General features: G+C 40.0%; 1 protein-coding gene across 3 annotated transcripts in view; it reads left to right on the top strand.

Moving 5' to 3' along the window:
* NISCH (nischarin) overlaps nt 1–21,870 on the top strand; it is a 43,057-nt gene extending 21,187 nt beyond the window's left edge. The window contains exons 12-21 of one of the 3 annotated variants that reach the window (XM_048487647.1): nt 1,494–1,607; nt 6,116–6,224; nt 9,461–9,579; nt 12,437–12,492; nt 13,236–14,561; nt 14,905–15,079; nt 16,402–16,555; nt 17,028–17,156; nt 18,218–18,379; nt 20,481–21,870. In XM_048487647.1, the coding sequence (XP_048343604.1) occupies nt 1,494–1,607; nt 6,116–6,224; nt 9,461–9,579; nt 12,437–12,492; nt 13,236–14,561; nt 14,905–15,079; nt 16,402–16,555; nt 17,028–17,156; nt 18,218–18,379; nt 20,481–21,109 (2,973 nt within the window). In that variant the 3' untranslated portion in view covers nt 21,110–21,870. The other 2 variants (XM_048487648.1, XM_048487649.1) reach the window with 2 other exon arrangements.
* Nucleotides 21,871–22,581: the final 711 nt, after the last annotated feature.

Raw genomic sequence — 22,581 nt, 5'->3', positions numbered from 1 at the left:
AGACTGTTCGCATCCAGCCTCACAACTCCCGAGCAGCGCGAAGCTGCTGTTTCCGAACCTCGCTCCCTGAGCAAGGTTGTTCAGAAACAGCAGCTTCCAACGGCAGCGGCTGGAAGGTGCATCCCCCCCTTTCCCAAACGCCTTACCATCCCTCCGGCTTTCCGGCGCATTGCACAGGCCAGGGGACACACACCCCGCCCTGTGACTCCAGAGTTGTCGCGCAGGGCAGGGGGGCGTGTCTCCTCGCCCGTGCGACGCGCCGGAAGGCCAGAGGGATGGTCGTTTACGCCGACACCCTCCGCAGCGTGGCCATGCGGAAATGACCATCAACAGAACTCAAAAACCACCGAAGGCACACACATGAAATTTGGCACACCTGTTCCTTACATACTCCAGGTGCTCGCTAAGAAAGGATTTCCCAAAATATACACTTTCACTCAATTTATTACCTATTTACTGTTTTACCTTCTCATCTCTGGCCATCTGCGCGAACATTCTAAGGGCAAGCCAACCGCCCAGTCCACAGACATGCTGCACGAACATTCTAAGAGTGACAGTTCAACACCACCAGCTTCATGTCATTCATTAACTGCACTCACCACCGCCCTCCACAATGCATGTGAACCTATTTGGAAACAAACCCATCAGTCCAAAGACAGGCTGTGAGGAAATATGCTGCATGTCACCCCAAAGTTCACAAACAGGCTGCAAAAAAGTATGCTGTCACCCCAAAGTTAACAGACAGGCTGTGAAAAAGTACTTCTCCACCCACCCTCATGTTAACAACACCAAATACTACAGCCAAATACTATCAAAATAGATTACAAACCACACTATCACCTTGGCCTACTAAACATTTGTCAGTTTTTGCATATGGACATCAGATTGCTTACTGTGAAGACAAATTTATTGCTCTCAGCCTCCGATCACCCTGTGCTTTGTGTCGTGCTCTGAAGTGGCAGGATGAGTCCCCAGGAATGTGCTGCAGTGGCGGTACAGTCCAGCTCCCTGCCCTTCAACCCTACCCTGAACCTCTTCACAGCCTTCTCACTCATCAGCATCCAATGGCAGAACACTTCCTTTCTGCATCTCGAAAATACAACGGCTGCTTCCAAATGACATCTTTTGGGGCCCACCAGGTGAAAGAGAGCAATAACACATTGCATTAGAAAAAGACAACCACAGGAAGCTGCTGCAACATATGCAAAAACAAACCCACCAGTCCACAGACAGGCTGTGAGGAAATATGCTGCATGTCACCCCAAAGTTCACAAACAGGCTGTAAAGAAGTATGCTGAATGTCACCCCGAAATTCATAGAGAGCCTGTGATGAAGTATGCATAGCGAAGCACGGGTGCCCTGCTAGTTTGAAATATTTCTGACCTGCACTCTGTTTAAATACTCTGAAGCAGCTGATGGTTGGGTTAGTTTCTTCTTCGGTCCCACGTTATCTGATGAGGAATGATTATGACTAATTTCTTGATGTTTTTTAGGTCTGTTTGGATAATACTATAACCACTGAAAAGGAGCTTGACACTGTAGAAGTATTGAAGGCAATCCAGAAAGCAAAAGATGTCAAATACAAAATGAATAACTCAGATAAAAAGGTCAGAGTTCAATATTTGTTTATCCCAAACATTTGTATTCTGCTTTTCTCCTGATCAGTAGGATTCAAAGTGTCTTACATAAATTTGAAAAACAGTTTTATGATCAAGAAGCCATTCAGTAGAATGTTTTTGGTGGATATTATCCAGCCTGTAGGCAAATTAATATACCCAATGGATGTGGCCCAGTCGACAGTGATTTCTTTATGATTTTAACAGTTTATTGATGTTAAATGAAAATCAATGAATAGCTGGAAGAATGTGAGTACATTCAGAACATCATCAATATATCTACTTCTTAACATGGCTAAATCTGTAGATTCTTATTCAGCAACTGGAGCCAGGAACGAACAAGACAGAACTTTCCTTGTACCTGGTGGAGGTGGTTGACAGGGGGACATTTGCAGAAAAATTTGAAAGCTTGAAAATACACTGGAGGTTAAAATTTCCCACACTAATATATCTAACTTTTAGTTTTAAGAAACAACTATCTTCTTTGTCTGTTGCTAGGCAACTGAAACATTGCCAGCATTCAAACTTTGGATTCCATCAGTAAAGATTAGTGGGATTGGACAGGGCTTTTTGCAGGGCTGTTTTGGCCTTGAGGGAGGATTTCCTGCAGCAACCATGGGGTAATTTGAGACCATCTGACTTGCTTGACATCCACAGGCCCAGTTCTACTGTTCAACAGGATCCACACTACAAAAGCTGGTGAGATGTGATAGAGTTTCAGACTAAGATATGGGAGACCCAGGATCTAATCCCCACTTTTCCATGGAAGTTTTCTGGGTGATCATGGGCCAGTCACTGTCTCTCAGCCTAATCTATTTTACAGGACTGTTTTGAGGAAATAACAGGATAGGAGGATGCTGGAAGTTGCCTTGTGTTCCCATTATGGAAGAGGCATAAATGGAAAAGGAACCAGGGTAATGTCAGAATCCCAAAAACTGAAACAAACTCATGTAAAAGAACAGTAGTTTATTGAGTATTGAGATCTTCTCTGGTCAATGCCAGAACTAAGGTTTGCCCGTGCAAAACGCAATAGTTAAAGCAGGGTGCACCCCCTCCATTGCACCCAAAATAACTGCAAATGAGATAACAGTGAAGACAGCCAGGCACTGACCTTGGGCAGCACCTGGTACAGTATAACATCATACAGAAGACAGAGGAAAGTCAGTTAGAAATGCAATTATCCCCTTCCTCCACCCTCAGCGTCCAGAAAGCAGCAAAAGCAAAATCCCCTTAATAACAGGCCTCCTGACAGGTACAGTGGGGAGATGGGGGTTGCCAGGAGGAGGGAAAAAGGGAAAATGTGGCAGGGATGATACAGGGGAAAGTGAGTTGACACCAACAAGTCTTGTTATCAGCATAGTGTAGTGGTTAAAAGATGCTGAGACACCAATTCAATTTATTATAAATGGAAGAAATGCAAAAAAAGCACTTTTTGAAGCAAAAAAATGTTTGAGCATGCCAGTAAACCAGGTCGATTTCTAGCACACTACTTAAGGAAAGAAATTGGAAGAAGGATTATAACAGGTATCAAAAAGAATGGTATTCCAGTATATTCGGAAAGAGCAATACAAGAACAATTTGTCTCCTATTTTTCTGAATTTTACAAAAAGCAAAATGTGAAAGAAGAAGCAATAAAAGATTATATTGCCCAGATTTCCATGAAGAAATTAACAAAAAAAAACCATAGAGACATTTTGAATAAAAGTATATTCATTCTCAAACTATTACAATGTATTAAAAAAAAATTTAAGTGAAAGCTCCAGGACCCAATGGTTTAACCCCAGAATATTAAAAGTACATGGAAGAAAAATAAATTATACTTCCATAAGAAATGATAAACAAACTTTATATAAAAGGGAATTTCCCCCTGACCTGGGAAGAGGTACATGTGACTTTAATATACAGAGAAGGGAATAACTCAGAATTACCACAATCATATAGACTAAGATTATTAAATGTGGATTATAAATTATTTGCATCTATAAATCCAAACTCTTCTGCCTTACCATGCAACTGCACTAAACCTAGCAGCCAACACCACTTCAATGGCCCTAGTTTCTCTGGATAGAGGCTACCATGGAGAGGAAGGAGAGAAAAGCTGAAGACAGGAGAGCACATAAAGGTGGGTTGACTGGTAGGTGGGAAGAAGAGAAGGAAGTAGAAAAACAGACAAGGTTATTGGGAGTTTTCAGGGAACAGAATAGTATCTTCTGCTGAAAGGGGTTGGACAATATCATGGGATCATATCACCCCTGTGCAGAAAGATCTGTACTGCTTACCCATCTGTTTCCAGGCACAATTTCATACACTGGTTCTTACCTTTAAGCCCCTAAATTGCTTAGCCCAGGGTAACGGGAGGAGATCCTGCCAACTAGTTAAAATCTGCTCCTTAAGCCCTGCTCTCTATGCTCCCACCTTCAAAGGTGGGGCACGTAGTAACCAAAGGTAGCATTTTCTATGGTGACACCTCACCTTTGGGATGCCCTTTCAGGTTTGCCTGGTACTTAGACTCCAGGCTTAAAAAAACATTATTTTTTCCCAGGCTTTTGATCAGGCTTTTATCTGATGTACTTTTTAATGGTTTGTTTCTGTTTTTGGGATAATTTATATCAGTGCCATAGGAAGGGAAAATGGTGCCCGGGGAAAAATGGCACCTCCCAAAACACCCTTCACCTACCTTTTTAAAGCTAAAAAAATGAGCAGACTTAATCTGTGGGGGCTGCTGCAGGCCGCAGAGGCAGCCTGAGATGAGGGGTGGGGTGAGCAACTCTCCACCCCTTGCACCCGCGCCTGGGGTATTTGTCGCCCCCCAGCCCTGTGGTAGCTCCACCTATGATTTTTATGCTCTGAGATCTTACAGTACTGCATTATAGCTTGATGGCCATTATGAGGGTTTGCTAGACAAGCACAACAACTTTGCCAGTCCTTCCAGGCCTTGATTTCTGTCCGGGGGGGGCGGGGGTGAGCTGAAAAAAGTAAAAAATGAAAGGGAGGAAATGACACAAAAAAGGGGAGAGAAGAAGGGTAATGTGAAGGGGAGAGAGATTGGGAGAAGGTAAGAAGGTGGGAGAAAAGAAAAGAGAGGCTGCTAAGGAAAGGGAAGGATGGAAAGCTGAAGATGGGGCAGTGTAGGTAAAAGTGAGTTTGTGGGGGAGCAGGAAGCAGGGAAAATGGTAGAGAAGCAAGGAATAATGTGGGGAGGGAGTAAATGAGATGCTCCATGCCATTGACTATGGGTCCTCTGCTTGTAACTTCTATTTAATGAATGGGATCTAAATTCTTTAGTGTGAAAATGTTCAAAAACTGTGCACATTTCTTGGGGTGTGCACAAACCTTTTTTCTTTCTATTCAGTTATCTTTCCAATGATGATAAATAGTATTTTTTTTAAAATTAGAAGTTTCACAACGTGGCTAGGATCTTTTGTGTTTTATAATGAAACCTACATGACTACAAGACACCCTGTGAAGTAGGGCTGAGAAAGTTCCGAAGAACATAATTATATCATTAAAGTTTCTGTTGGTGCTGTTGATGTTGTTCTTTCCCAAGACAAATCAAACTTAAAAATATATTGGAAATCATTCCGCACTGATTAAAATTAAGTACTCAAAAGGTCAAGGAATAGTTAAAAAGGCCACTAAATATAAAACTGCCAAGTATAAAATAAACACATATTAAATTAAAATCATCTGCATTCATAAAAGGCCCTGAAAAGCCTGCCTTATGCACATAATATCACAATTACAATGCATAAGGGGTCCTACGAGACACTTTTTTGATCCTTGAAAACAGATGTGTTTCAGCCAACTGGCCTTCCTTGGTGGTCAAAAGTGGTACGATAATACAATTTTTCACTACCAGACTACAAATTACAATTGTGACAAGTTTTATGACTGCAACCAATTGTTAGAGAGTTGTTTACAATTGACACCCAGATCTTCCACACAAAGCCATATCCTCTTAAAGAGTAATATGCAATGTGCCTGTCATGCCCAATTCTGTTTTGGCAAAACCCTTTAATTCCTCAGTCATATGCAGTTATTTTAGTCTAGAGCAAATGAGGAAGTCCAAGTGGTCTGTTTTTAAGGGTCAAAATTCTGGTTTGTAGTTTTAATTCTAGTTTGTAGGGTTACATTTGTCCCTCCCCCCTTTCTTTTGGTTTGTGCATTGATTAACCTATGAATAATGTTATTTTGGGAAATGTTTCTGCATTTCAGTTATCTGTTACTGAAGTTGAGTTGTCTGCTGAAAGTTGCTTTAAACGAATGTTTGTATTCCTATGTTTTACTTTTTAAAAATTTGCCTATCTAAAATGTTGATAATTCAGTATTACTGAGATCAAGTATCTTAAACAGCGAACTATGGAATAGTTCCCTAGGTAGTTTCAGAAAAAGCTTACAGAAGAGTGTGCAAATGAATTTCTTTTGCCTGTTCATTTTTGCTCTGGATGATGGATGTTTGTAGCCCCTATTCCTAGCCCTTCCATTTTGTTCTTTCTTAGATTACTGAGGATTCCAAGCTTTCTGCTGCCAGTTCAAAATCAAACTGTTCTTCTCTCCCTATACACTCTTCTTCTCCTTCTCTGCCTCATCCTGTCTGCTCCAGTCAAGGTAATCATGTATGTATCATGCTGTTGGGCTGGGTCTCCTGGTTCTGCCTTTCTAGGCTGCACTGATATACATGAATTTCTGTACATAGAAAGGGGTTTGACAGCATCAGTGGAAGCATTAAGGCAATGGTTGAAATGCTTTCTGTGTTTGGTAGTATCAGTACAGATAGTAAATGAAAGAGCTAAGCTGCCATGTCGAGTTCCTCTTTTATAAATCACATGAACACATCAAGCTGTCTGTACACTGAACCTCACCATTAGTCCACCAAGGTCACCAGTCTGACTACTCAGACTGGCAGCAACTTGGGTAGAGGTCTTATACACCCTGTTACCTGGTCCTTTCAACAGGGCATGTTGAGAATTGAACCGAGCTCCTTCGACATAAGCAGATGCTGTACCTCTGAGCTACAGCTCCTCTCCTGACAATCAGAGAATATCATATCTTCATACCTGTTAGTGTTATAAATGACCCCAGTACCACCATAATCCTGGAGGGAAGGTCTGCCCTTTATTATGAGAAGATTTGTAGGAATGCTTAGCACTACATTCTTGCCAAAAAGTGTATCACCTCAATGGAATATTCCAGGCTTTTCATTTTAAAAATAGAACTTGAGGCAAGAAAATAGGCTGCTGTTAATAGCTGAATGAAAATTCCTAAGAGAGCTGCAGAGCTGACAGTTCAAATAATGCAGCACAGTATTATAGGGTCTTAACGGGCAGCTCTATTTTGCTGATGTACTGCACTGCTTTAAAATATTAACAAGCAGATAGAAATGGTTTGAGTTGAAATATTTAACCATTTTTTAAAAACTACTTTTTTAAACTCTGAAAAGAAACACAAACAGTGAGAATAAGGGCTTCCTAAATATTTACCTTGCAGCAGAATAGAGGGTAGAAAGTTGAAACAGTACTAAGTAAACATGGTGTTGGTATTTAAGAAGTTCTGTGGTATGGAGGTAATTCACTGGAATGTTGGCCATGATTTGCTACTATCAGATAAGAGTTGGCCCGGATTTTGTCAACTTGAATAGCTATATCTCTGAATATTTGATTGTGTTTTTAGCGCCCAAGAGAAGGCATGGAGCTGAAGGATTAAGCCCATAAGATTGTAATTTCTCAACTGCATTTACCCAGCCCACATTAAAATAATCTAGGAGAATTATAGAAGTTAATTCAAGAGGGTACTGGGATAACGTAAGCCAAAAGCATCCTTTTGATGACAACATCCTCAAATCTGTTCTGGGGAGGGAATTAGAAACACAGTGTGGGACACTAAGTACAGATCTGAGGAATTTATACTGAATTGCTTCCAGGAAACAGAAGTCTTTGTAAAAGAAGATCTGTGTACCACACAACAGTTGAGGTATCACCTTTTCCTGAAAAATGTTAATCATGTTAGGTATATGAATGAACTTCTTTTTGGAAAAAAACTAATCTCAGGGAAATATATGGTTTATTATATTATAAGTATAAGCATATTATTAGATTATAGCTGATTGTGCAAATATGTATTTTGATAATAGGCAAAATTACTTTATAGGAACAGTTGTATGGGCTTTTTCAATCTAAAGGGGCAGGGGCTTGTAGAAAGACCAAGTAAGAATGAACATGGGAAAGTTGTAATATTAAATATTATTGGAAGAGATTTGATTGTTAAACAGTAGTTTTAGGATCTTAGCTGATTTTATAAAGCCTAGTTGGACTTGCATCTTTCTAAAACTTCCAAGAATTAATGTGTATTGTGGCATTTTATTTTCTCAAGAGATGATAGCTGAAGGTGTTTTTAATGACAGCATCTGTTTCCATTCATTATTAACTGTGACACATGTCACTGAGGAAGTTGTTTTTATGGGAAAAGCCTGGTTTAAACTTTTTACAGGAAATGGAAAAGTACAAATAATGCTTCAACTTCCTCAGAACTTTTACTTGCTGCTACTGCCAGCATTCAATGGGTTGTTTCTCTTTTCCTTTGGAGAAATGATTTGAGTGTGATACTGTGGTATCCTTTTGAACACTTCAGAACAACTGGATATGTGTTAATATTCCCTGTTAAAGAAGCTGTGAAGCAGAATTGTATTTGCAGTGATGCATGATAGTTCTATGCTGTGATCCTGAAGTACCCTGTGCCAGTAAAATCTGTTAGTCTGACTTCTGAGTATTAGGGTTAAGCTGTTAATTGATTTCACTCCGTTCTGTTATCAAGGATTTCCTCATGCAATCATACAGCTATATTTACTTTAATTCTACTGTTTTGTAGCTAAAAATGCTTGGATGGCTGATTTTTATTTGCATTTTAAGGAGTCAGAATTTAGGGTGGGCTACCTTATAGGGTACAAGAACCGCAAACTAAAAGGACATGCTTTTTATAGATTAGGAGGCTTGTCCTACTGATTCCTTATGAATCTTGCAGCTTCTCATTTGCAGGAAGGCTGCCTAGAAAGGAGCAGGTAATGGTAAACAACTGTGTGTGCAAAATTTCATATATAGCAAGAGTGGAGAGAATGTGGCAAGCTGTTCTCTGTTTTTTTTCTGGGCAGTGTCCTGAATTACACAGAATTTTTCAACTGGTTAAGAATGCTGTGTGGAAGAACCATCATCCCAGTTCAGATACTTCACACATTTCATTGTGCAGAGAGAACTCTTACAAGCATGGGCTGTTCCATTTGTTTCAGTGATGCATGCAAATCATTTGAATCCACATAATATGGGCAGCCTGAGTGGGGTTGGACACCAGAGTTCTTGGGCCTCTAAGTAATCAATCTGTTAACATGTTGAATTTGTAAGGTTCATTATCACACTTGTAACATTTGCTACATCTAAGTTATCCTTGAGAGCTGGGATGTACATCTGAGTGAGATAATAATGAGGTGGTAGAATGGAATCAACAGGTGAGAACTTGCAATTTTTTTTCAAAGTTGCCACTACTTTAATAATTTGTAAGTTGGAAACCAGTACAACATGCAAAGGAAAAGTAGGCTAGAACTTTTCTGCCAAATATGCTAATATTTTATCTGCAGAGAGCACTAAAATATGCCTCCTTGATCTACAGTCTGAAGTGGCACACCCTCTTTTCCCACCTTGTTTGTGGGTAAGCTAGGCATGAACTGTTTCCAGCACAGGGTGAAGCAAGTTGTGAATGTACACATAAAATAGTGATATGATCATAGGAATATTTTGAAGTCACTTTTGCTTTATTTCACACTTGTGTTATTGAAGAGTTTTGCCTGTCTTTTGTAGGAATAACTTGCAGAAAAGCAGCTCCAGCCAGCAGTTTTTCATCAAGTAGTTTGACTCCTCAAAGCCATACAGTTACCCAAAGATGCTCTGAAATACTAGAAGCAGGAAGCAGAAGTCAGGTAACGGTGTTTTTCTTTAAATGAATGGAGTTGTAATCCTTTTTCTGTGAATGGGGTTTCTCACCATTTACATAATCAATTCATTTGTACCCTGTCAGTGGAATCCTAAATAGAATTACACCTTCTAAGCCCTATTGATTTTAATGTACTTGGAGTATGACTCTGTTTAGGATTGCACTATAGGTTGTGTTCTGTTTTGTAGTGCATACTATGGATTCTGTTGCCAGCAGATAAAGACATCCAAGAGTCAATAAAGCGCAACTGGGAGCAACTACTACATGCCACCCTATCCAATAACACAAAACAATTCTGGCAACTAACAAATAGGGGCATGTGTCAAAATCTCCCAATAGCAGCTGACATCACTCCTTCATTATGGCAAAAACACTACTCTGGAATTCTCTATACCGACCAAGAGATTGACCAAAGATCAAGCATTAGCCCAGGCGAGGATTTGCCTGAATGGGCCCCAGTTAACAGGCAAGAGGTTATTGAATTAATTTACCAACTAAAGTCTGGGAAAGCAGCTGGCCCTGATATCATTGTAGCAGAGATGTTAAAAACTGATCCAGACTGGTGGGCTCCAGTGCTGGCCTCATTATTTACCTGCATCAACAAATCTTTAATGATTCCCAAGGACTGGCTAAAGGCGACATCGTTGTAATTTCTACAAAAAAAAGGAGACCCCAGTGTCCCTCTAATTATAGGCCGACTCAGCCTTTTATCTATCTTAGGCAAATTGTATGCTAATTATTTACTGAACAATTTAAAGAACTGGACAGACCAACACCAGCTACTCGCCCAGAGCAAATCGGGTTTCGTAAGCAGGTAATTCCACTCTAGATCACTGTCTAATTCTCCAACATCTTGCAAGCAAATACGATAATGGGCACAAGGAAAAGCAAGCTTTATGCTGCTTTTCTAGATTTGATGGGTGCCTTTGACCCGTAGATAGGGAACTGTTATGGTATAAATTAAAATCCTTAAACATGGAACAGAGACTTTTAGCTCTAATTAAAGCTGCTCCTACACTAATACAACTTGCCAAATAAGAACTCCAAGAGATGGCACGCTAACAGAATCAATTAAGGTTAATAGTTATTAAACAAGGTTGCTCCACTGGCACCCAGTCTATTTTGTCTATTTCTTCATGACTTCCTGCAACCTTAACCAAAATCGATGGCCATCCACCACGCTTTTTAGGTTCCCTACATATATCTACTCCTGCTCTATGCAGACGACGCTAGCCTTTCTTTTGTCATCTTCCCAAGTAGGCTTAAAATGCCTACTAAACTGCAGTGCAGATTATTGTCATGTAAATAAGCTGACGCTTCAATTATGACAAGTCAAAGTTATGATCTTTGCAAAATCTAGGCGTAAATACAGCTGGAAAGTGAACAACCATGTCCTAGGAGCAAGTAAGCCAGTTTAGATATCTAGGGCTCCTATTCAGCTACAACCTATCTTGGGTCCCCACAGCAAAACAAGTAGAGAACAAAGCTAAGGTGAACGCTGCAGCGATTCTTCGATTTTTCTATTCTAAAGGACACCAATTTGTCCCCGCTGCACTGAAAATCTTCAATGCAAAGATAATCCCTCAGCTATTATACGGAGCCCCAATATGGATTACCATCTAAATTAAATCTGTCCTTTGAGTCAGTACAGGCATACTCTTTATGCGAAGAATTTTAGGGGATCACCAAGGTGTGTCCCCTATGACACCCTAATAACAATGAGAGAAAATCTGGACAAAAATAGCATGGGAAATTCGATGGCATGGACAAGAACATTTTAAGTACTGGACTCCAAATTCATTCTTGCAGGAGCCCAAAACCCAATAGCGCTTTATACATCGAACTCTTATCAGAAATCTGCTTCTGTGAAATGGTTGGCTGACATAGATAAGAAACTTAACAACATGGGCGGCTTATTACAGCTGCACCAGTTCCAAACTATGTCTGCCATCAGAATTCAAAATGAAATCAAATCTGTTGTTTAGGTCGAAAGAGAGAAACTGGGAATGGTGCAGTGAGGGGGGGCGTGCTGCTCTCCACAGGCCTTTGGGAATTGTCCGGACGTCAGACCATTGTGCCAAATCCTATTTGTATACATTTTGTGCAACCCCAAACATCGCGAGAGCATACACTTCTGGCTCGCTTAACGCTTCTGCCTAACGCCGCTATGACTCTTTGGTGCAGGTATAATAACACTCCATATGAGAACAGGTTATGCCAGTGTACATATGGCCGCTTGTTGAGAGACTGTTCGAACATGTACCTATTGGAATGTCCAATGTACGAAGTCAAGTATTACGCTTCTATATACATCTTGCTGTCCATTGATAGAGAGCTCAAAACGTGATGTTAGGCTACCATCTGTTATGAATTTTCTACCCAACTGTTCCTGTGGATCTTTGTATGTGAGAATGTTGCAAGTTTTTTGAGGAACTATTTGGTAAGGCGCAATCATTGCCTACATAGTAGCAATGGCTAAATTATTTTATGTGTGCATGAATGTTGTGAATGTTCAACGCTGTTTTAATGTATTTTAATATTTGAATGTCTCAGTTAGTAGATAAATGCACCTTTTTACTAACTCTGTAATTTATAATGCCAATAAAGGCTTTGGAATTGGAATTGGATAAAGACATCTAACATCTAAAGATCTACATATAGCAGCCAGCCACTATCACAAGCTGAAATGTATTAAGAAATCCCACATTAACATTGCTCTGTGATTAGGTTCATATGTAATTAATGATGATCACAATAATTTAGTTGAAAGTATTTAACAGATCCCTTTTTCCAAGGTGGTATAAATATGATTGATTTTTGTTCTGTTATCTGTTTTGTCTAAGGTACCTGCTTCAGAATTTGACATTTCTAAAGAAAATGAGAATACCCATCACATGTGGTGAGAAAGAGGTTTGCTTATGGAATTGTGATATGTATCTGTAACAGCCAGAGGCTTTTGAAGAAAAAGAGGAAAAGCGAACTGTCAGAGTTCCATAGTAATACCTGTAAAGCATAACCGCATGTGCTGGAACTGGTTCCTGAAAAAGGGGATGAGGATAGCAGAGATGTACCCTCAGTCAGGGCAACTTCTGATGTAGTCTACTGTTGCTGACTCTCCTCCTCCCGCTGTGGCCAGCCTGGATCCATGTTCCCAACTGTCCAGCATTATTAAGGAAGGGCAGGTTGTTGCTGCACGGTGGTGATATTCCCGGTGGCAATGACAGAAGCACTCCCAGTTGCCTACACTGACCAGTGCTTTCAGAGAAAGGGTGTGCCAGTGGTGCATGCTTGCTAGTGGGAGAAGGATGCAGGTGGTAGGCATGCAGATGGTGAGGTGGAAGGGAAGGAAGGAGAAGGCTCTTCTGGTGAGCAAATGTGACCATCTTCCCAGGATCACCCCCCTCCCAAACTTGGAACCAGCCCTGAGCAGAGACATGGGCTGGTGGGCATAGGCTCTGTAAGTGTGCCAAATGTGTGAATCTGCTGATATGTTTGCTTCTGTCACACTGGCTATCATGTTCTTAAGTATGTTGTGTATTTGTAATAGTAGATAAGCAACAGTATGAGACTTAGAAGTAGGATGACTGTTTTTAAATTGGCCTGACATGGTTTGTTCCTTTCTTTATTTCATTTTGTTTAAAGCTTGGATCAGTCAGAGGAAGAACCTGATGCCTTGCCTGACCCTTTCAATACTGTTATCCTACCTTTTACTTGTATGTCGTACACTGCCACAAACCAGGATTTTGTGCAGCACCTCTCTGCCTTGATAGCAGAAGCTGTGGAAACTGCGGACCCTTTCTTGGCGGAAATTCAAAACACAGGGAGCCTTTTGAGTGATTCCAGAATTACAGACTCTGAAGATGGCTACTTTGAAATGGGACTTCATGAAGGAGACCGCGTATTAGAGTTCACCACTTGTTCAGATATTGTCGCAACCTCTTCTGACAGCACAAAAGCAGAGCAAGATCACATACTCAAAGTCCTCTGGAGTTTTTCAATTCAGGTTCATAAAGAACTCAGGCAGTTTGCTTCCTGCTTGGTTTTGACCCATAGTGTGGTAGCTGTATTTGAGATTCCTCAAGACTCCAAAGGAAACTGCCAGCATATTTTTTCTGCCTTGAAACTAGCACTGTGTTTTCCATATTCTGACCTCTCAGAATTTGGCTTTTTAATACCAGAAATATGTCTGATGCTCAAGTTAAAGAACAGCGACACCTGCTTATTGGTAGTTTCAGATTCTCAGAATCTGCTAGATTTCTATTCCTGTTTACATAGGTGGTGTTCTCAGTGCTGCATGCCTGTTTCAGCAAGTTCCCTCCTGTATTGTGGCAAAGCGAGTTTGCAAGAATTTGTCTACCAGCTGATGGGATTTTATCACATTTCATCTGAAAACACAGAAATAAAAGGATGTTTCCCGGTGTATCTTTTCTGCCATGATAATGCCACTACTGAAAAAGCTTTGTGTCAGGCAGAAATAGCCAGTGGTGACAAAACTTATCCTAAATATATTGGTGGCTCCAATCTTTATTCAGCAGTTTCTAAATCTGCTGAAGAGAGCCACTGTATGTTCCATCCCTGTTGGATATTTCTAACACCCCAGCACCTGCATATAGTTCAAGTTGACTTTACTGTGTTGCCAGGTGAATACAGAGAGACCAAGGATGCACGGAGCATATTCAACCTGAGCAGGATTCCCCTGGCTTCTGTTCTTTTGCATCCTACCAGTCATTCTATTCAGCAAGAAGGCTCATTTTCAGATGGGCATATGCTAGAATTCCTCATTGGCTACAAATTCATCACAGCAGTGTTTGTGCTACCTCATGAGAAATTCCATTTTCTAAGAGTCTATAGTCTTCTGAGGACACTTCTGCAAGACATCAAAACTATAATGATATTCAAAGCTTCCAGTAATGCAGAATCAGTAAGAAAATCTCTCTCTGACTTCAAGAGGCTTGGCCAAAATGCAAGGTGATAACCACTTTTTAAAGTGTGTGTTATAAATTGGGAGAATGGATATGTGTTTGAACATGACTTGTGAGGTTGATGCTGTTGAAGTGATGATAAAACACTTTTACAAATAGTCTGTTTTGAATAAACTGTTGACTGCTGTAGTTATTGTTAAAATTCTAACCAAAAGTTCTTACAAGCAAAGTAAAATTCTGAGGATACTCGAATTGCCTCATTTTTGTATGGAAGGACGTATAGTTGGGCTCTGCTGTGAAGGCTGGATGATATGTAAACATTAAATGCTGCGTTTGTGGCATTCATTTAATTTTTTGACAATATCTTTTTTATCTCTTCTGTTCTTTAGCTTTTCCAAGCCTCATTTGCCATTTTCATCTCTCTACCCATCTGAATTTCTGATGCACAAAATTACTGAAGAAAATCTGATACCTGTGCACCTTCCAGTCTCTTCATGTCTTCAGTATGTAGCTGGGCTAAAGGAAAAAGCCATTATGGAATTTTTCCATTGCAGCATTGCTGAGGTATTATACAGCAAGAAAAATTCCTTGTAGCGGAGATTCCAGAAGAGTAACCCTATTAGTCTGTTGAAAAACTCCCATCAAAACTCCTTTGAAAACATTTATTGTAGTGGGGGCGAGAGTGCTGATATTTGCAGGTTTTGTTTACAGGTCATGTCTTTTTATTGGCTTGAAATTAAGCACAACAGCTAAATCATCACCATTGGATATCGCCATATTTTATATTCACAGGTTGTGTTTGGAAGCACCTTCATCCTATAAATGCTACAAGCAACCAATTAATCATTATTATAAACATGCTTATGCCTGACCCTTTTATAGGAGCATTATAATTCATATGCTCATATTTCAAAATGCCTTGATTACTTGAAAGGAATGGAAATGGGGGCTTTTAAAATAGAATTAGTATGAGGAGACTATGGCCATTTACCCACTGAGAAATTAAAGCCAGATACAACCAGGTTTCAAAAGAAACAGAATCTTTTCATTGAGGTTACACCCTCCCCATTGTGTGTCTGATGAGGACATTGATGTCTATCACGGTTTCAAACAGTGCAGTACTCCCCACAAATGGGCAATCTGCTCAGCAACTCTGTTCTTCCTCATCCTGATTGGCTGTTGTGTTGTGTTGGGGCAGGAATTTTTTAAAACTTTTTTTTTTTGCTCAGCTACATCACCACGCACATGCATAGATAGAATTTCCTCAACACTTTTTTTTGCACTAAGCTACGTTTATGTGTGGCTTCAACTTTTTCAGCACTCTTTACCCATGCAGCTGCGCTGGCACGAAAGTCTAATTTTAGTTTACAGTTGGCACAGAAATCATGTTCCACGCAGCCACGTTTCAACGTAGCCGCCACCAGTGCGAAACAAAAAAAAAGGGCGGCGCACACATTGCGCACAGCCCACTGCGCTCTGATTGGCTGGAAGGCTCCACGTCACTCCCTACAGCGGGAAAATAAACCTAGATTCTGTCCCCTGATCCTCCCCACCGATCCAGTTTTGGCACGTGTTTTTTAAAAAGGTGGTCTTCCATGCAGGTTCTTAAATAACACATGATAAGGGGGAGAGGGAGCGCCAGAACTGGGATGAATCCGTGTTCAGCAGCTAAGCAGTGGGGAGTTTTTGCTGAAACCTTGATATTTTGCGTGAGTATCACGTGATTAATTGACCGTGGGGAATCAGCCTACTTTGTAATCATCACCAATGAAGTCCAAGCCACAGGTGTAAGGAAGGCTTGGCTTTATATCAGTATACATATTTTAACAAATCTGTATGCGAGGCTATATTTGAACCATCAGTTGATTATATTGGTGATATTATAGGTGGAGAATGAAGAGCTGAGGCATCTCATGTGGTCATCTGTTTTGCTTTACAAAATTCCTGACGTGGAAGTCACAGCTTGTGTTCTACTCTCAACTAAAGCTATTTACTTTCTGTTGGATGATAATGTGATTCATTCCAGTGAGCATCCTTTGGGTAAGAAGACGAAACTCTTTGCTTCTAACTATGTCTGTAAGAAGGGCAGTTTCAACAAAAAGGAAGAGAGCCATATGCCATTTCTCTGAGGCAAATTGCCTTCCAAACTTGAGAGCTGCTATAAAGAATAAGGAATAATAAGGAATATAATAATATAATAAGGAAAAAGACAGATAACCCCATGAGACCCATTTTTTTCTCTACTGAGACTAATAGCAGCTCTTGCAGGTAGGTGAGTAATTTATTTCTGAGAAGCAGTTCACTATTTCCCTGACATCGTGGTTCTGAGCCAAATCTCTTCTTTCCCAGCTGCTTTTGAAAGCATGTTAGCTTGCTGCTAAGCAGACGTAATCATTCTGTTACAAGGGGTGCATCTGAAGTGAAGTTGGGAAATGTAATATTGATTTTCAGGCAATTTTAAAATACATGTTTACATAAAATTTTTAATCACTATACATTCTCTGTTTTATAGATTTTTGGAACAAGGGTCCATTTGATCATAAATTTAGCTCCTTCCATCTTTCTTGTTGCTTAGTTATAAAATTGAATGATCTGCACTCTGTAAACATTGGCCTTTTTGATCAATATTTTCGACTTACTGGTAAGTAGATGTGAGCTATCTTTCTTTTTCCCTTCCCTTTGTTCTCTCTCCCCCATCCGAATTTAGACTTCATGCTTCTTTCTCTTTTCCATAAACTGTAAACTTTATTATGTATATAGATAGCTTTGTATAAACAACAACTGTGCTACTTTCACAGTTCAGCCTCAGTACTGATATTCTCCAATTTATCATTCTATGCTTCACTATTTTTATTGAACACAGCTAAAATAGTGTTTGTTTTTTAACATGTTTTGATGTTCTTATGCTCATTGTGAGAAAGCCTATCATGATTTTCTTTCAGCCCACGTCAAGCTTCATGTTTCAAAGTGGAAAAGAATAAATACAAAAGAAAAGAACATTTTTGTTGTCAAATATAAATTCCCTCAAGTTTTCCCCCTCCTTCAGCTTTTTCTAGTTACAACATGATGTTTGATGGAAGTCATGTAACAGGGATTGTGGGCTCCATTAGGTCCAGCTTTATGATTTATTTTCAGGGTTTCAAGCAAGGCAAAGATTTTACAGTGTTTTTCACAATACTTTTAAGGGTATTTCTTTGACCTTTATTTGCAGTGAATACTAGTAAAGTGGGAGCGGGTGATATCCCATGAACAGGATTGAAGACAACACCATGAATTCCTGGACACTTCCTTTGCAGTCACTAAAAATATATGATTGACATAGAATTATTGTCCTTTATCTCCAGAATGCTGCTGTGTAACACAGAAAATATTACACAAAAGGTTGATTTTGGTGTATTTTGGAGTGTAGCTTCATTATACTAGACTGATAGAAATGTTTTGCCCCCAGTGGTGTTGTACAACACTCAGTTTAGGCGGCTTAGTAGTGTATTTAGGAGAACAAGGAAGCAGACCCTGCTAATAAAAGACTCAGCTCCATAAATAATGTGACATGCATAGAGGCTTTCCGCAGAGAAAAGTGTATATGATATAGGAAGGTGCAGATGATAGAAGTATGTGAACAATGCACCAGAAATTTTCTGGAAAACCACAATAAAGGTATAATAGAACATTTCAGCTTTTTTGGTTCTGTCTCCTCTTCAGGACATTCAGCAGAACATATATTAACTTGCCTAACGAGAGACAGTTACAGTACTCATGCCTTTATTCAGCACCTCATGGCAGTGCTCTCATTGCTGGCAAGGACACCATCTCCAGAACCAGTGGACAAGGATTTCTACTCTGAATTTGGAAAAAAGAATAAAGGTAGAATAATTCCAAATGTTGTTATAATATGAGTGATGGGTGCCTTTTACCAGAACATTTCAGACATACTTTATGTATGCACGGAATATTTTTCTTTTAAGATTCTGTCTTGGTCATTTGCGGACATTTAGTGTATTGCCATCCCTGGCAGACCAGGATGGTTCTCCTGTTTAGGGCTTTGGGAAAAACAAGATGTTTCTGTAGTTTTCCATAGGCAGAAGCTCAGGAAATCTCCCAGATCTTGTGCTGAGCAGCAGAGGGGGGATCTACTTCATATGTTGCTGTCTTCTCTGAGGTTCCGTAAGTATCAGGGAGATTAGTATTGTTGAAGGCTTTCATGGGCAGAATCAACCCACATGGGTTTTCCAAGCCATGTGGCTGTGGTCTGGCAGCCCTTGCTTCCAACATTTCACCCGCATCAGTGGCTGGCATCTTTAGAGGCACATCACAATGACATGTATTTCTCAGAGAAGATGCCATAGATGCCTCTGAAAATGCCAGCTGTAGTATTGGGTAAAACATTGGGAGCAAGAACTGCAGGACTGGAAAACCCACATAGCCCATTAGGGAGGTATCCTTCTGCTTTTCTTTCAGAAGGAAAAAAAAGAATCTCTTGGCTTGCTCGTGAAGTAGGGAGTTTTCAGGTTTTTCTTTGGCAGTCCTCCCCCATTACAAAGTCTGAGAGATTCACTGCTTTTCTTGCAGTTTGGGATGTGGGTCAGGAACCTTGAATTCCTTTATTACTCTATAGAAAACATGATGTAGTGATTAAGGTGTTGGACTTGGCTCCATGGAGGTTTGCTTGGATGACCATGGACCAATCACACACTCTCAGCCTTCATCCTGGCTAGTGTTTGGATGGGAGTCCTCCAAGGAATACCTGGTTCATGGAGGCTAGCAATAGCAAACCACCTCCTATCGACTCGCCTTGAAAACCTGTGGGGTTGCCATAAGACATCTGTAAATTGATGGCAAAAAACTCTCTATAGGTGGTCACCGGATATTGATGTGGCCAAGTATCTCGTGTCAATAAGAACTCCCTTTCCTCTTATTAGTGTCATCTACCATTTCGTCCTTTCCCAGGCTTTGTGAGTGTAGCTTTGCTTCTGCTTTTCTTGAGAGTAACTGCATTCTAAAACTGGGACTTGATGCTACTGGATGAGCACAAGAGGGTCTCCATTGGACCGGATCTAACAGGGTTTTAATTGGACCATTTCTGCGTAGGCAATGTAGTGGGTCCTTCTTTGGTAGAAGCATATATATGAAGCATTAAAAAATAGCAAACAGTAGGGCAAATGTCCATAAAATTCAGAAAGAAAGGGTGAAATGTAATTGTATAAATCAAGGAAGTACAGACACCATTCACAAGAATAGTAAAGGGCCATTTCTGTAGTTTTGCAAAAACAATTGAAAAGTTTTATTAAGGTAGCTAGCACCTATGACTAAGGAAACCCAAGGCCTTATTCAGCGTTCAGAAGAGATTGTACAAAATCTTATGAAATCTTTAAGGTGCAACTAGCCTCCTGTTTATGTTTGCTGCAACAGATTAACACAGCTACCCTCTGGAATTTTTATATTTTTAATATGTCCTTATTTTTACATTCTAAAAGTCTTGATTTGCATTCCGAATCAAAATATGAACAACTTTTTAAAATCTGGACTTCTATAAAAGAAAGATATTCATATTTATAAGAAGCTATGTGTGATCTGTCACTACAAATATTGCCAAGTATATTCCCCTACCTTCTTAAACAGATTCTGCAAGTAGCTGAGCTGATTCTGCAATTCACTGGAGACAGTGAAGCAGAAATAAGCAGGGAAAGTAAAGAGATGATTTCACAGTATCCTGATTTCACCGGATCTGATTATTAATTGTTTCGATTGCATGTATTCATTTGTCAGTTAAAAAGCAAGCTTGTTGAACCTTTTAATGGTCACTAGGTTTCTTTTAGAAATTTCCAAAATATCGCTATTTAGCATCATACTTGGCATTTTACACAGCACTTCCTAGATTTCTGAGTGCCTCCATAGATCTTTCAACAGTCCTGTCAAAGACTAAGAAATACAAAGTATAAGTCAAAACTATAACTTTTGCTTGCAGGAAAAATGGAAAACTATGAGCTGATCCACTCCAGCAGAGTGAAGTTTATATATCCCAACGAAGAAGAAATTGGGGACATTGCCTTTTTGGTAGCAGAGAAGATGAACAGTGTGGTTAACCTTCAGTCTCTGAACATCCTCCTCTATGTGTTGGCATTTCAAGTGAATGCTACAGAAGGATCTGTTCAATGCAACAGCTCCCTGCAACCTAAAACTCTGATCTTAACCAGTTCGGATTTGTTTCTCTTTGATGAGGATTACATCAGCTACCCGCTGCCTGAGTTTGCCAAGGAACCACCGAAGAAAGATAAGTATCAGCTTACAGATGGAAGAAGGATTCGTGATTTAGATCGAGTACTCATGGGCTATCAGACATATCCTCAGGCCCTCACGTTTGTTTTTGATGATGTTCAGAATCTAGATCTCATGCAGAACCTGACCCTTGATCACTTTGGTAACGTTCTCAGTTTTCCTAAAGGGCAGGCTGCCCAGGAGGTCAGTAGCGATCGAGAGATCCTGTGGTGTGTCTTCATCCCAAGTGCAGAAAGCCGTGAGAAACTAATATCTCTTCTTGCTAGACAGTGGGAGATCCTGTGTGGCCGAGAGCTGCCTTTGGAGCTCACTGGGTAGTTTTACTTACTGCACAGCTAAGGGATTCGTTGGAGGAGTATGAATTTAAAGCACAGTATTGAATTAAGCAGGGATTGGCATTCTCTTCACAGCAACATAATGTGGCATTGAAGCTTGCCTCTGTATTACCATTATAGTTTCTTGTGCAGTGAAGAGTTTTTAATATTATAGCATAATCTGCTAATGAGTTAAACTGGAATTTTTTTAAACTCTATTTTTATGTAACAATGTATATCCAGGATTCTAATTAAGCATCCCAGGCAACTGTATGGAAAAAAAGGAGTCAACATAAACAAACATTCATTTAGGGCTGTTATGTTTCCACTGTGTCTTTGTACATTTATATATATTTAAGTCTTGCTATTCTATACATAAAATGTGTAAATAATGGTAACAAAAGATGCTTGTGCTATGTTAAAGTGCAATGTTCTTTGTACAAGATGTATTTTATTGCCTATGCTGCTAACAATTATTTAATGATCTTGCAGATAATTTGTACACTTGTTTTTTATGATGTGTCAAATTGAATTTTGTTTGTTACTCATGAGTGCGATGGCAAAATTCACCCTTTAATCAAATGCAACTTTTGAACACTTTTAACGGTTGAGAAAGTTACCAATTTCATCTTATCGTCACAGACATGAAGATTGGACAGGTTTGACAAGAGTGCCCTTGTTGCTAGCAAATAATAGTGCATTTGTGTTTCAGAGCACTGTTTCTGTTGCCAATTTTCTCAGTAAATAAAGTGGAATTTGACACAATTGCTCTTCTCACTTTGCCTCTTTTTAGATGCATTTTTACAGTGCCATCGTTTCCCATGTACTTTGATCATACTGCAAGTCAGCAATACTTTTACCTTCTTAATAGACCATTGGCCTATGAAGGAAAAAATCAAGAGGAGCCACAAGGGTTCATTTTATCATAAAAAATACTTTTGAGGAAAAAGCAAGCTAGATATCCTCATATGGAGGATTATTTTTGACAACCATACTTGTAGAGCAGTGCACTGCAGGCTGTTGAAATATTTCGTGTTTATTTTTGAAATGTCACCCTTTTTGATTAAAACTGAATGCCCATATGCAGCCTATCCGGTGTTCATGCTAAAACACTTATGCTAAATGCTTGGGCACTATTTGCATTCTTTGGAAATCAAAAACTTTGGCTCTATGGATTTTTTTTCCAGTCTCCATCTTTCTCTTGTATTACATGGCAGTATACCAGCTACATCAAACATTATTGCTACTGTTGGGGGTGGGGGGGTGGGGGGAGGTTTGGCCCAGGAATTGGGAGGTTTCCTGTTCCGAATGGAGTCACGATCCCCCTAAGGGAATCAATTCATAGCTTTGGGGGTGGTGCTAGATCTGAGTCTCTAGCTGGATGAACAGGTGGCAGGGTTAGCCAGGGATGCCTTTCACCAGCTTTAGCTGGTGAGCCCCTGCAGCCCTTCATGTGGGTGGAAAATCCTTCCACTA

Source organism: Sphaerodactylus townsendi, linkage group LG03 (assembly GCF_021028975.2).
Source record: "Sphaerodactylus townsendi isolate TG3544 linkage group LG03, MPM_Stown_v2.3, whole genome shotgun sequence".
Lineage (NCBI taxonomy): Eukaryota > Metazoa > Chordata > Lepidosauria > Squamata > Sphaerodactylidae > Sphaerodactylus > Sphaerodactylus townsendi.
This window is presented reverse-complemented; position numbering and strand designations above follow the sequence as displayed.